This window comes from Miscanthus floridulus, chromosome 5, assembly GCF_019320115.1.
Source record: "Miscanthus floridulus cultivar M001 chromosome 5, ASM1932011v1, whole genome shotgun sequence".
In the NCBI taxonomy this organism is placed as follows: domain Eukaryota; kingdom Viridiplantae; phylum Streptophyta; class Magnoliopsida; order Poales; family Poaceae; genus Miscanthus; species Miscanthus floridulus.
In genome coordinates, this window is record NC_089584.1 from 119,791,979 (window position 1) to 119,805,122 (window position 13,144).

Here is a 13,144-nt window from a genome sequence, read left to right on the forward strand (position 1 = left end):
GTGTATACGTGGCTGTATCCTCTATGGGCTATGGCTAGGCGCTCCTTGCTCACGTGCCAGGCACTCTCGCTTGACGGCAGTTTCTCCCGTGGCCCCCTGATTCCGGCTGGGCCGGTCGATTGCTTGGATTGAAACAGGCCACAGCAGAGGCGCCAGTTGTGGCTCGACTCGGATCGTAGGCGTGCCGTGTGCGAGTGCATTTGTTTGGTAACTTTTACGTACATGTGTTGTACACCACAGCTGTATATCATTTTTTTTTGCGACGAAACATGTCGAACCAGAGCGTGTCAAAACGCTTCAAATCAAATAAAACAACATGGTCGACCACCTGAACCTGATAGCATACGCAATTTCATTTTCAATTTATTCTCACATTGTAGTAGTGTAATTAATAATACAAGGAAACACTCGTATCCCTGAGAACGGACGTACGGCACTGAACCTAAAGAAAATGACCTCGACTCGATCTGATGACGAGAAAAAAAAAAAGAGAAAGGGAAAAGGGCCACGAACTAATTACTCCATGTGATGCAGTAAGAAACACAATGCAACAGCTTTGAACCTGCAGATGCACGCAACCTACACGACGTACGAGAGCTAGCCGAGCCGTCGTCACTCCACCGGCCGTACCGGCGGCGTCGATAATCTACTTCACTTCTTGGGCTTGCCGTTGGCGACGGCTGCTCCCCCGGAGTTGAGCGAGTCCCAGGCCTCGATCCAGGTGACCATGGCGTCGGCGAGCTTGATGAAGTAGGGGTCGACCTTGCCGAGCTTCTCCTTGACCTGTTGCGAGAGCGCGACGTAGCACTTTTGCACGGTGTCGCAGTCTTTCGGCAGCACGACGGCCTGGAAGAATGGGATGATGTCCTCCTGCCAGAAGATGCCCTTGTACTCCTTCTTGAGGTTTACGAACGGGTTGCTGGCCTTGCTGTGCCAGATGTAGGGCAGCCCGGTCTTGACGCCCAAACCCAGGTGATCGCAGATTACCTGCGCAGCGGCGGCGGCAGCATCACTGGGGGCGTGCAGTGAATCATCATGTGAAAAAAAAAATCGTCTGCTGTTCTGTTACCTTGACACACCATCCGGCCCACATGTCGTCGTAGCGTCCGATGGGCTGGCCGTCGCCCATGAGGCCGAAGTACATGGCGGGGCCGATGAGGTCGCGGTCGAAGGCGAGGTTCATGCCGCACATGGGGAAGAGGGTGCCCTTGGGGATGGTCATCACGGCGTTCACGTACCTCTCGTTCCGCTCCCGGGGCTTCACCAGCTGCGTGGGGGCGTCGTAGTCCGGGATGTTGAGCCACAGCCCGTGCGACACGGCCGTCGGCACGCCCTCCCGGAGGCTGAACGGGTAGCCGCGCACGAAGTCGGCGCCCGGCGCGTAGGGGTCGTAGAGGGTGTTGAAGAAGAGCGGCGTGGACGGGCAGAGCAGGTTCTTGATGTGCTGCGCCAGCGCGTCGATGTCCTTGCCCGTGGGGTCCTTGGCCACCTGCACGAACCCATGGCAGCGGAATAAGGAGGAGAATGCACGCATTGCGCAGGAGCAGCAACGTACACAAGATTAATAGAGAAACTCACGAAGCAGTCGTCGTCGATTGTGTAGATGTACTTCTTCTTGGAGACCATGTAGCCGAAGCAGCGGCACGCGGAGTCCTTGAAGGAGATGCACGACGCCCTGGGGCCGAGGATCTTGTTGATGTCATTGCGGTTGTAGAGCTCGTAGTCGAACCCCTCGGGCACCTTGATCGTCTTGGTCGGGTCGCCGTCCTGCACGATGATGAGGTGGTACGGCTGGAAGAAGGGCCGCCACATCTCCAGGAAGTCCAGGTTGCGGATCGTCGGGATGACGATGTCGAGCTCGTCCTTGAGCGGCGGCGCCATCGCGGACCGGCGGCCGGGTAGCTAGCCTTGATCCGGGACGTACGCGCGTGCAGAAGCAGAGAGGGTGGCGCGCGACTCAGGGGGCGAGCGAGGTGGACGCACGCTGAGAATGAGGAACAGAGGGGGCGCGCAGCTATATAGCGCCGCGACGCGCTGCGGCAGGGATGCTCCACGCGTCAGCCGGCCGCGGAAAGCGACCACATGAATCGACGAGGACCGTGGAGTGGCGCGCGCGAATGGCGGATCGGGAGCCCTGTGGTGGAGTGCTTGCCGGGGAAAGGAACGGCTGCCTTTGCTGTGGTGAGCTGCCGAGTGAACCGGGTGATGGACCGTTGGATCGGCAGCCTACGGACAATATTTGCCTTTGCTTGCGTGTCGCTTTGCTTTGCATAACGGTAATTTGTAACGTTGCCGTACGCACAACTGTTCCAAGGTTTACTTTTCTCTTATATTATTACACAAATTCAAATGCGATCCGGAGTGAATCTTGATGCGCTAGCAATTTGGAGACTCCTGTGGCTAACTTTTGTTGTACCATAATTCAAGAATCCAACTAAGCTACATAATACAGACAACCATTTTAAATTAAAAATCAACGCAGTCTAACATCTTCCAATTCCAAGCTTTGGAGCATTACAGCAGGAAATGTGCAACAATCTTACCACCACCAGATGAATATCAAATCTGATACAGAGCGATAGTATTTCTACAGCTGCCACAGAAAAGACCGCAAAAGCATCACCTCATTGCACCAACAAAGTATCTTTACAGCATAAAGCATTCCGAACTTAATCTTCCACAAAATCTCCAGCCTCTTCATCTGAGTCATCTTCTTGCTCTCTAGCTTGTTCGGCGTATTCATCAAGTGATGCAGCAAGGAAGATATCACCTTCTCGACTTCTGTCAGCAATCTTTGGGACTGACGGCCCACTCTCCCCACCCTTGCCTTTGTTCATCTGCCATGAAATAATTAACCATATTGAGTGTCATTGGAATCATCAGTGTAGAGAGTTTTCGCTGAAATAAATACATCAACGCTCAACATTGTTTAAAACAAGAGTACAAAGGTCTTAGAGTCAAGTTGGCTGCTAGAATTGAAACTGGAACATTCAACTGCAGTTTCACTTACAATAAGGAACCAAAATCACATTCCACTTGCATTCCAATGACCTTGAGTAGAAAATGTCAGTGTATTGCATTTACATGTACTTGAGCATTTGTTTCAAAGGGAAATGTACCAGATCCCATGCTCTATGGTTGTTCAATACAACCATTTCCATTATTCATTTATGTAGGCTAAAAGTTTCATTATTAAGACACTTAATCATAGTACTCGTTAATGTTACATAAAGTAGAATTCGGTATCAAACAACGGTACATAGGAAATACAGATCTTAGAAGATACAGATTAAATTGTCCAAACAATGGGAATAGATTCTGCATCACACTACACTTGAGGAAAATTATTCAATTGGCAACAGTGAGAAAAATACTTGTTCATTCTCCAACAACAGGTCAGTATCAATATTCCATATGAATGAGCCTAGGTTGATTCTACAATTGTTGCATTGGCTTTTCATTGTATCTTAAGGTTTCACTGGATCTGGATGGAACCTTGCCAAAACGGGCTCCTAGCTCAAGCTCCAAAGTGTAGCTCTGGAACAAAAGGTTGTATATATTTTGTACAACCAAGGCTGATACAAATGTTTGAACTTTTCTCAAGATATAATGCCAGCAGAATTTGCAAAAAAAAGAAGAGATAAAATATAGATGCATAATTAGGAAACACAAATGTAAGTATCAGATATCCATGAAATAGAAGACATAACTATAAGTAAAGGACCCAGAGTTTATCAAACAGTAATAATAATAAAAAAAGTACATTTTCCTTTTCAGATTCATGGCTCCATAGTCTTAAGAAGGAAATATGGTATTGTTTGGTTATAGCATTGTAACGTAAAGGGAATGGAATTAAAGCTATGGATGTTACCGTAACGGAATGGAAATGAACTAATTTCATTTCCATTTGCATTGCTGTTGCAAGAACCAAACAGCACCTATAAATAAAGGACCCAGAGTTTACCAAACAGTAACAATAAAAAAAACACAATTTCCTTTTCAGATTCATGTCTCCATAGTCTTATGCTAATTCAGTTTCTGTATCACGGAGAATACTAATAATAGAGGCAAGTGCATAAGAACAAAAGTTTATTCAGTTTGAAAAGTTGAACAGAAGTACTCACAATACGAAGAAGTGTGCGTCTTTCCCTCTCCCTAGCACCTCTGATAGCCTGAAAAACAACTTCGGTCATCAGCGCAAAACAATAATCTTCTACTCCTCATGTAAATACAACTCTTTCCTTCCTAATTTATAGGCAGAAATTCTGCCATTTGCTTTAAAAAAAAACTCTTCTACTAGGTTCATATAGCAATCTCCTATCTAGTTCCAACTTCAAATAACACAATCAAACCTCTTCTAGTTCCTTGCGTTCACTTTCCTCCTCATTCGCATCCCTAAATAGAATTACAAATTAATCAAACTACAGATATTATGCATATATCGATACAGCAACAGGAATGAACAGCAGGAATCACCTTCCAACAAGCTCCTTAACACGAGTGCAGCACTTGGCACATATGCCGAGGTCCTTGGAGCAATCTGCATTAAGCAGCGGCAACCAGAATCAGTAACGATCCAACATATCAATGTTTAACAACCAGACCTAGTGGCATGAGAGATTGAGCGGCCAAAATTCACCTCTGCATACATTATGGTACGCTTGCCGGACGTTTCGCTTACTACACTTCTGGCTGCCAAACCAGAAAAATACCCATATGTCACCTCTGCTCACTACTCAGTATACGTGCTAAACAGAGAAAGAGATTTACCATTTTGCTGGCTCAACAATGGGCTTGTATTTTCCGTATCTACAAAAACAAACAAATGAATCGGAACTAGGAGAAGAGGAACGAAAACAATCGAAACTACACACTAACTAAATGAGCTTAGACAATCGATGAGGGATAACAATTCCCCACCTGCGTTTCCAGTCGATTTGATCCCGGCAGCGCTGGCAGACGCCGGTGATCTCTGACAGAGGTCGGAACCTGCCCCCGGGCTCCTGGGGCGCCGAGGGTTTTGCAACGGTTAGATTTGAATGAACAATCCAAAGCTATGGGAAAGGGGGGACGGCGAGGGGAGGAGGAGAGCTTACGGTTTCGTTGATCTTCTGGCCAAGGTTCGGCTTCCACGCGTAGCGGTTCTGGTGTTTCGGCGGTCCCTGCCGCTTCGACATCGCCGAAGTGCCAAACTCCGATGTTCTCACCCTCCTCCGCTTCGCGCCGCCGGGCGTTTCTCTTCTCCCGGTCACGCTCCGACGGCTTTGCCCTTAAAACCTTTCACGACGTGGCTGCATCGTACTCGTCCGATCCCAAACTATATTTTATTAGGAATTATTACGTGAAATGGGCCGCAGCCCACAAGGTCAGTGCTCCTAGAAATTCCCTCTGCAACTTCGAATCGGGCCCAACTGAAGCATAATGGGGGCCCAGACCTGACCTTCTCCGAGGCCCGAGCAGGCCCCAACTTTAGCACTGCCACACCAAGTCACCAACACAGAGTCACAGACGCAGCAGCTCAGCAACGGCGAGGAATCCGGCGCTTGCCGATCGAGAGTAGTTCGAAACCCCCCTTCTCGGAGTTGGAAACGAAACCTCCACCGAGGAGCCCGCGCTCGAGCCGGCGGCGGCGGTGGCGGCGGCCGGAGCAGCCTAACAGAGCTTTTCGAGCTAGCCAGGCGGATTCACCATGCGGAGGAAGCTGCTGCAGTTCCCGTCCCTCATCGCGCAGCACGCCCTCCGCGGGGCCCCAAAACCCAGACCCCAACCCCAGCCCCACCACCACCGATTCCTGCACTCCCCCTCAGCGCCCACATCCGCATCCCCTTCCCCCTCCCCGTCGGCCCACCTCCTATGGAATCGCCTCTCCGGCGCTACCAGGGTCTCTCTCCTCCCGAGGACCGCCGCGGACGTCGCAGCGGTCGCGCGGACCGCCGCGTCCCGGTGGCTGGCCGCCTCGCGCGGCGCCGGCTCTCTCGATCTCTTCTCGTTGCAGCGGCGACGCAGGACCTCGTGGTGGCAGTTCTCGTCTTCCAATTTCCTCCAAGGCGCGCCCTGGTGAGGTTCATAATTGGCGCGATCTTACTTGGGAATTGTTGTAGTCGTTTCGTCATTTTGGGTTCTGGTGTCTTCGGAAGGGCGTACTGGATGGAGTCTGCCGACAGTGCGGTGTGGATGCTCATCGGTGCGAATGTAGCAGTCTTTATGCTGTGGCGTGTGGCTGATCCAGGGTTCATGAGGAGGCATTTCATGGTAAGTGAAATGATCAATTTTTAGATTAGAGCAGTGGCTACTATCACCCTGTTCGCTTGAGCTACTTTTCAGCTATGGAACAGTGTTTTCCTCTCGCAATATTTCAGCATAAGCGAACAGGGTGTCATTGTTGTAATAAACAGTGGTTTCTTTATTATTGTTGCAATGAGCAGATTTCACTAGACAATTTCAAGAGCGGACGGTTGCACACCTTGCTCACGAGTGCTTTCAGCCATGCAGAGTCTGGTCACCTCTTTGCCAATATGTTTGGCCTCTACTTCTTTGGGAACAGTGTAAGTTGCACGCTCTTCCTTTATGTTACTTGAAAGATATAGCCCAATAGGGAATCTATGTGAAAAGAATTTGCAGTGAATGGGAAATCAAAGTGTCTTCCGATGTTCTTAAACCCAAGAAAGAATATGGTAAATAGAGAAAGACATGTTGAGGTTCTATAATCTCTGGCTCTCTGCTTTGCTTGAGTGCAGTGTCAATGTCATCAGCTATGGTTCTTGAAAATTTAGTGAAAGTATGCGCAATGTACAGTTCAAAAAATTAGCCTCATTTTTTTAACAGTAGACTGTACCAATGCTTGATAACATTTTATCTATAACATGAATTTAGGGCCAATTGTAACAATATATTTTAAATGTTCATGAAACCAAATTATTTCACTGGTATTATACTATTCTAATTTAAAGTAAGTCCACTTTTTTGGCCACCTATATTTCCAAAAGAAGTCATGACTCACATCGTTAAAATACCTCGTCCTGTGGGGGTAAGACAGACCCCCGGGCATTTTGCTAAGAAGACGTTCTCATGCAGGTCAAGAATAACCTCGAACCCCTGCCCCACCCATACATAGCGGCACATCGTTGTATGAATTTACAACATAACATTACTTTTGGCAATGTTGAATTCACTCTGGTTGTATTCTTCTTTTCCTATCTTTCTCTATCAATTCAAGAATCAACTTTTTTGAAACAAAATAATTTGCCTTTTAAAGTGATGCTGGCTTCAATGATACCTCAGTTACATAGCCTTTGCCAAGTTCGGCTGGATCCTTTATTCTGTTATTAGGAGTTAGGACTAGCCTTCCATGAATTTAAAAATTAGGATTGAGATACTTGTGAGCCGTGAGTATACTTAACAACCAAGCTATTCATTAACCAAAATAAGTGTTTGACTGGTTTAAATTGAGAATTTTCCATTAAGTTTATCATCTGGTTACACAAACAACTTAGCTTCAATATCTGAAGGGAATATATGTGCAAGCCACCCAATCTAGGCTTATGTGTTTCAGTTAGGGCTCAATGCACTATTGAGAATCACAGACATAACTCAACATCTATATCAGATGGGATGTGTAGTAAAACCAAATATATCATATTAGGGCCAACTGCAAATTTGCCATCGGTTGTTTTCATATGGTGAATTTGCCGCTTAAAGATGTCTAAATGCATGTTTGGCATTATAATTGCATCTTATTAATCTAACTTGCCATTGAAATAACGGAACATGCACATGCCATTTACCAGACACAATTGCTCTTCTCCTTTTTTCTTTCCTCCCCGTCAGCCCATCACCGTAGCCGCCGAAGCCATGTGAGGACTGGGGAGTGGGAGGCCGGAAAAGTGACGACATGTCACAAGGTGTGGCTGTGAGGAAGGGCTAGCAGGGTGCGGCAGGCAGCAACTGTTCAGGATGAGTACCTGCAGGGGCAGGACGACCAAGCAAGAGCGGCTGCAGTTGGGGATAGTGGTCTTGCTGCCGGCGCAAGTTGCTTGGGTCCCAGCCCTTGTTCCATCTGCAGCCAACTAAAGCTTCCTTGCACGGGCTTGAAGACCTCCTCCATTACAGATCTGGCATGCTCACCTTAGACTTAGCCCGTTCCACAACCGTAGGACCCCCCCCCCCCCCCCCCCCCCCCCCCCCCCCCCCCCCCCGCGCGCGCGATGTGGCGAGGTCTTCTTGACGCATGGAAAAAGGAAAGAAACAGAGATATGGCTGAGGTGGTCCTTTCCTGTTCATTATGATTTTCTAAATATATTATTTGAATTGTTTTTCACATAAGTGTTGGGCACACTAAATGATGTATAAATCGGTTGCAAACAGACATATCGAGACACATTCTGGTGACAATTTTGCAGTTTTGACTTTTTAGTGGCAAATTCCAATTGAGGGTCGAAATTGGTGGCAAATATGCAATTCTCCCATCATATTAAGCATCTCATTAGAAACAGATGTGGTGTGTAGTGTGCAGTGAACTATGAATTAAAAAAAAGGGCAGACCCAGTGCAGTGAACTATAAAGGGCGTACCCAGTGCAGAGAGCTCCCGCTCTGTACGGGGTCTGGGGAAGGGTGTCAGTGGCAAGCCTTACACTCGCCTGTGCAATGCGAGGAGACCGCGACTCGAACCCAGGACCTTCCGGTCACAGGCGGTAAGACTCTACCGCTTGCACCAGGCCCGCCCTTCAGTGCAGTGAACTATGAATTCTTTAAATTTTTTTCTCCAATAGCATGGGATTGTCCGTCACTCCATTTCTTACCTTGTTCTTTGTAGTAATGATCTATCACCTTCTGCTGCTAATGTTGGATTGCCTTTTCCCTATATTTTTCTTTTTGCATCAGATTGCAAATGTGTTTGGTCCTGCCTTTCTATTGAAGTTGTACGTTGGTGGAGCACTTACTGGATCGATATTCTTCTTGCTGGAGAAGGCTTTTCTAGCTCATCGGAAACAGGTAAGAATGCATGGTGTATTAAATTTTATACATCAGGATTCCACATCCTGGTGAGGCTGTCCATTTACAGTCAATGCTGAATAAGTGATAAGTTCAGGTCCTCGGCCTTTGAAAACTCTAAACCGGTCAGTTCTTGCTTGCTATTTGAAACTGGAAAAAGTATTGGCAAACTTATTGGATTTCACCCTACCTAAGATATAGTGATGATGCTCCTCAGTCTATTCATGGAATTTCTGAATTTCTTTTTTGTTTATCTTTGTGTTAATCTTCTGATATAGTGATGATGCTCCTGCAGGATTATGAAGGATGGGATACTTCAAGAGTTGCTGGACTTGTATGTTGTTTCCTGTTCCAACAACATAGTCTTAAGATTACTGCTATATGTACAACCCATTTGCCAATTGTACAATTCAATACAACCAGCACATCAAATGATTCATATCACTGGGGCAATTGATTACTTTTGAATCAAAGGGTCTAGATAATCAGATCACTGGTTGTTTTGAAATTGTTTAAATGGGTTGTATGTGAATCATTTCCTGGTCTTAATTTAGTTTATACTAAAAGAAGCTACATTACCATATACTTGTGCATGAATGATAGAGTTTTGGCCCAATATACAACTATTCATTCAATCATCATGTATCGAGGAATAAAGTAGACATAGGCCCATGTAAGGTGATATGGCAATTTAATCCAGTCTAATGTTTGATGACTGTATGAGCATTATTGATGGCATTGCACATACGTTACTTCATCCTAAATTTGATTCCTTCTGTTGTGTTCATCACTCAGGGTGCAAGTGCTGCAGTTAATGCAACTATCCTCCTTCAGATTTTTCTGTATCCCAAGGGACTAGTGTATCTTTATTTCCTCATTCCTGTTCCAGCTGCACTTATGGTGAGAATCTTTTCTCTCTTTTTTTCTTGAAACAATCCATTGTTCATTTAGTTGCTCATCACAAAATTTCTTTGTTTCTTCTCATTTCAGGGCGCAGCCATAATTGGTGCTGATTTACTTAGGTTGAAGGTATGTGTTATTGCTCTATATCGTTTTATTTTTAATTTCTTATATAGTAAGTGAATAGTTTGGTGTCACTCTTTTTCCTTTTTTTAATTGCCTGCGAAATTTGACAAATGTAACCTTTTTTATTTGTTTTTGTTAACATAGCATGTGAATGTTTTGGGTGCCTCATTGTTTCTTGTATTTATGTATGTCGCTCAAGACTTTTGCAAGGTCAGGGGTGTCAATTTAACTCGAGATGGCTGAGACTTGTTGGTTAATCCATAGTCACAGGGGTCGGTGTCGACGGCATGTTCCGCGACCCAGGGACATCATCCTAGTTACTTAGTTAGGGTTGGGGTCGAGCAGGGTCAACGCCCCTTCTCCCTGGGTCACCACTCCGCTGCAGCATGAGCACACCATCGAAAGGGCTGGGTTGAGGAACAGGGGGAGATGATCTGGGTTTCTGTTGCTGGGACGTAATGACACTATGACAGACGTTTTTGAAGAGGACTACCAATAGCAGTTGACAGGATCGACTGCATGTCTTTAGGAGCAGCAACAGCCAACACAAAATTAGTTAAGTCTTCTCAAACGAAATTGGGGATACAAAAGAGAAGACAGCATGGGCAATCGTTTTTACTACTGCCTGGTACGAGATGTTGGCTACCTGTGGTTGATTTGTGGCTGCGGCTTCGCCTCGATGGGTCTCTTTGAGCAGAGAGAAAGCGAGGAGCAAGGCGGGACCAAAAAGACACAGCTGCATGCGTGACCGTGATTCCCATATGTGGCCAGGTAGTTGGGTCGTGGGCTGGATAGTCTAGCATATGTGGCTAATTTATTGTCTCTTTTGTTGTTGCTTTTTTATTACTTTGTATTGCATTGATCTTCTACAACTACTTGCACGTGGCATATCATGGTTCACATCAATCCGATTATCCACCTGTGTTGATTGGGGTCCCTTGTTCCCAGGTTCCCAGCTACCCCCTTGGACCCGACCCAAGTTTTTAGACATCCCTGAGCCAGTCGACCCAGATTTCCTGTAATTATGGGTTAGTCTCCATCAGGATGGGGGCAGTGCCTCAGTATCCCACGCGGGCCTTGGTGGGTTTGGGGGGGGGGGGGGGGGGGGGGGGGGGTGCTTCAATGAAAATTAAATTCAGAGTTTTTTAGTAGTACTGTTTACATGTTAACTGTATCTACACATTACAATTGAGCCAGTATTTTGAGAAAAATATATGTGCAGCACTTGAAGACTAGTGAAAAGTCTGCATTTACGTTATATCGAAAAACAACTATTTGCAACGTTTTCCCTATCAATACGAGGATCTGGATCTGGGAGAGCCTCCTGTTGTTAAATCTTGGCTGAAATGTGTCTGAGCTGCATGTTATGTGTGGTGACCATACAACACATTAGGCGTGGGAATATTTGGGGGTTCTGTGGTTTCTCCACCATACAACATCATGAAGGGCAGGCCTGGTGCAGTGGTGAGAGCTGTCTCATTGAGTCACCAGGTCGCGGGTTCGAAGCAGCCTCTCCGCAAATTTTGCGGGGGGAAGGCTTGCCTTGGTTTTTCCTTTCCCCAGACCCCACTCATGTGGGAGCCTCCGGCACTAGGTCTGCCCCCCCCCCCCCCCCTTTTTTTTACAACATCATGATATTTTATTGTTTTCAATGAATCTCATCTATTATTGGATATATTATTATGATGCTTTTAATTTCCTGGCTGTAATGTTTCTTGTTTGATCTTACATCCTCTGCACCTATCTGCTCAACTGGATATTGAAATGAAATTCTACGCCTTTTTAGTCTAATAAATGCTTTGATTGTCACTTGGGTGATCTGCAATGCAATCAACTTATGTCTGTCTAGTATATTGGTTTGTCAACTTACATAATCTGTCGGGCCATTCTGTTCATGTACAATAGTTGATCTAACATCCATGAATTATATGTTTGTCACCATGTTCAAAGGTGGAGCTAACCGATTTTTTCCCTCCATTTTCTAGAGGCATGGCGATGTGTCAGGTTCAGCTCATTTAGGGGGTGCCCTGGTTGCTGCTCTTGTGTGGGCTCGAATTAGGAAAGGCTGGATCTGATCTTCTAGCGTCATGTATATATATATGTGGATGGAAAGAAAGTGCAAAGGCAACCATCTGCCGCCACCTTGTTGCCCATCGGGTTGAGATTTGCATTTGTTATCAGATAATTTGCTTAGAGTTGAGGGGATGCCTTAAACATGCTACTTTCTGTCCTGGATAATGTTGTGGGCTTGTGGCGTATATTGTCAACTTTGGCAGCTGAAATTTTTAGAATGTATCCTGACAAAGACAATGGGGGTTCACTGTTTTCATTCAAGTTCCCCTGCTTTTCTAGCCTTGTGCAGAAGACGTCAATTCGTTCTTTTTTTACCAAACCGCGATGGGCCTGAATTTCATCTCTGCCAGGTCCCCGCGGCGGCCTTCACCGACTGGGGGATCCAAACATACTACAGTACATGGCCACGAGTTCTGCCAATTGGCCCCATCGCCTTCTTGAATCATGTGCTCGCGAGATTCGTATGCTCAGCACGAGCCGTCTCGGCGTCTCGTCACAATCATCTGACGAGATGACGCAGCGGCCGCCGCGCCTCGGCGACACGTCGGCTGCCCGTAACTAGGCCACTAGGGTGACCACTAGGACAGTCCCAAGTGAGATAAACCTTTTTAAGTTTAATTAGTTTATAGAAAATATTGTCAAACATGTGTACTTGTATCTCTCCTAGACACAAACAATGGGTTGAGGATGCTGCGCAAAACGACAATGGCTCCACCGTGGGCCCACTACTCTGGAAACGAGGCAAGCCCTATCGGCCTATCGTTTTTTTTTTTGAAACGGCTCGTTTCTTTCCTCTTGGGTTAATTTAGAGTAAAATACACTCACGGTTTCTATACCTAGGTCCTAAATTTCTATTTATTTTTATTTCTATAAGTCCCTAAACTTGTTCTGGCCTCCAACACAGGTCTAAATAGGTTTCGGCATGCTCCATACACCAACATGGCATGATAAATCTGTGCTAACACGGTTCTTACATGTTCGGTCCAATATCTAAATTTGCATAGCGGTGTCATGTAGGTCACAAACTTCATTGCATATCAAGGCCCTCAAACT

At 46.2% G+C, this 13,144-nt stretch overlaps 3 protein-coding genes across 6 annotated transcripts; 1 reads left to right on the top strand and 2 right to left on the bottom strand.

Moving 5' to 3' along the window:
- Positions 1-343: 343 nt before the first annotated feature.
- Positions 344-1,976, bottom strand: LOC136453290 (probable UDP-arabinopyranose mutase 1). The gene is made up of 3 exons (XM_066453864.1): positions 1,579-1,976; positions 1,070-1,489; positions 344-987 (listed from the first exon to the last, which is right to left on the bottom strand). The coding sequence occupies exons 1-3, from the start codon at positions 1,879-1,881 to the stop codon at positions 652-654; spliced, it is 1,059 nt and encodes a 352-aa protein (XP_066309961.1). The 5' UTR covers positions 1,882-1,976; the 3' UTR covers positions 344-651.
- Positions 1,977-2,384: 408 nt separating this feature from the next.
- On the bottom strand, positions 2,385-5,278 carry LOC136453291 (uncharacterized). The gene is made up of 8 exons (XM_066453865.1): positions 5,097-5,278; positions 4,921-5,003; positions 4,771-4,809; positions 4,640-4,692; positions 4,477-4,540; positions 4,353-4,395; positions 4,125-4,172; positions 2,385-2,837 (listed from the first exon to the last, which is right to left on the bottom strand). Exons 1-8 carry the CDS (start codon positions 5,175-5,177, stop codon positions 2,670-2,672), a joined length of 579 nt encoding a protein of 192 aa, XP_066309962.1. The 5' UTR covers positions 5,178-5,278; the 3' UTR covers positions 2,385-2,669.
- Positions 5,279-5,497: 219 nt separating this feature from the next.
- Positions 5,498-12,662, top strand: LOC136450598 (RHOMBOID-like protein 12, mitochondrial). Of its 4 annotated transcripts, XR_010758388.1 has the most exons (9): positions 5,498-6,057; positions 6,138-6,252; positions 6,426-6,545; positions 8,882-8,992; positions 9,288-9,326; positions 9,788-9,892; positions 9,983-10,021; positions 10,218-10,789; positions 12,004-12,662. XR_010758388.1 is itself a non-coding variant. In XM_066451112.1 (8 exons), the coding sequence occupies exons 1-8, from the start codon at positions 5,690-5,692 to the stop codon at positions 12,091-12,093; spliced, it is 981 nt and encodes a 326-aa protein (XP_066307209.1). In that variant the 5' UTR covers positions 5,498-5,689; the 3' UTR covers positions 12,094-12,655. The 4 variants fall into 4 exon arrangements, 3 of the variants coding, with proteins under 3 accessions (XP_066307209.1, XP_066307210.1, XP_066307208.1); XM_066451112.1 differs by lacking the exon at positions 10,218-10,789 and having other exon boundaries at positions 5,498-6,015; positions 6,102-6,252; positions 12,004-12,655; XM_066451113.1 differs by lacking the exon at positions 10,218-10,789 and having other exon boundaries at positions 8,918-8,992; positions 12,004-12,654.
- Positions 12,663-13,144: the final 482 nt, after the last annotated feature.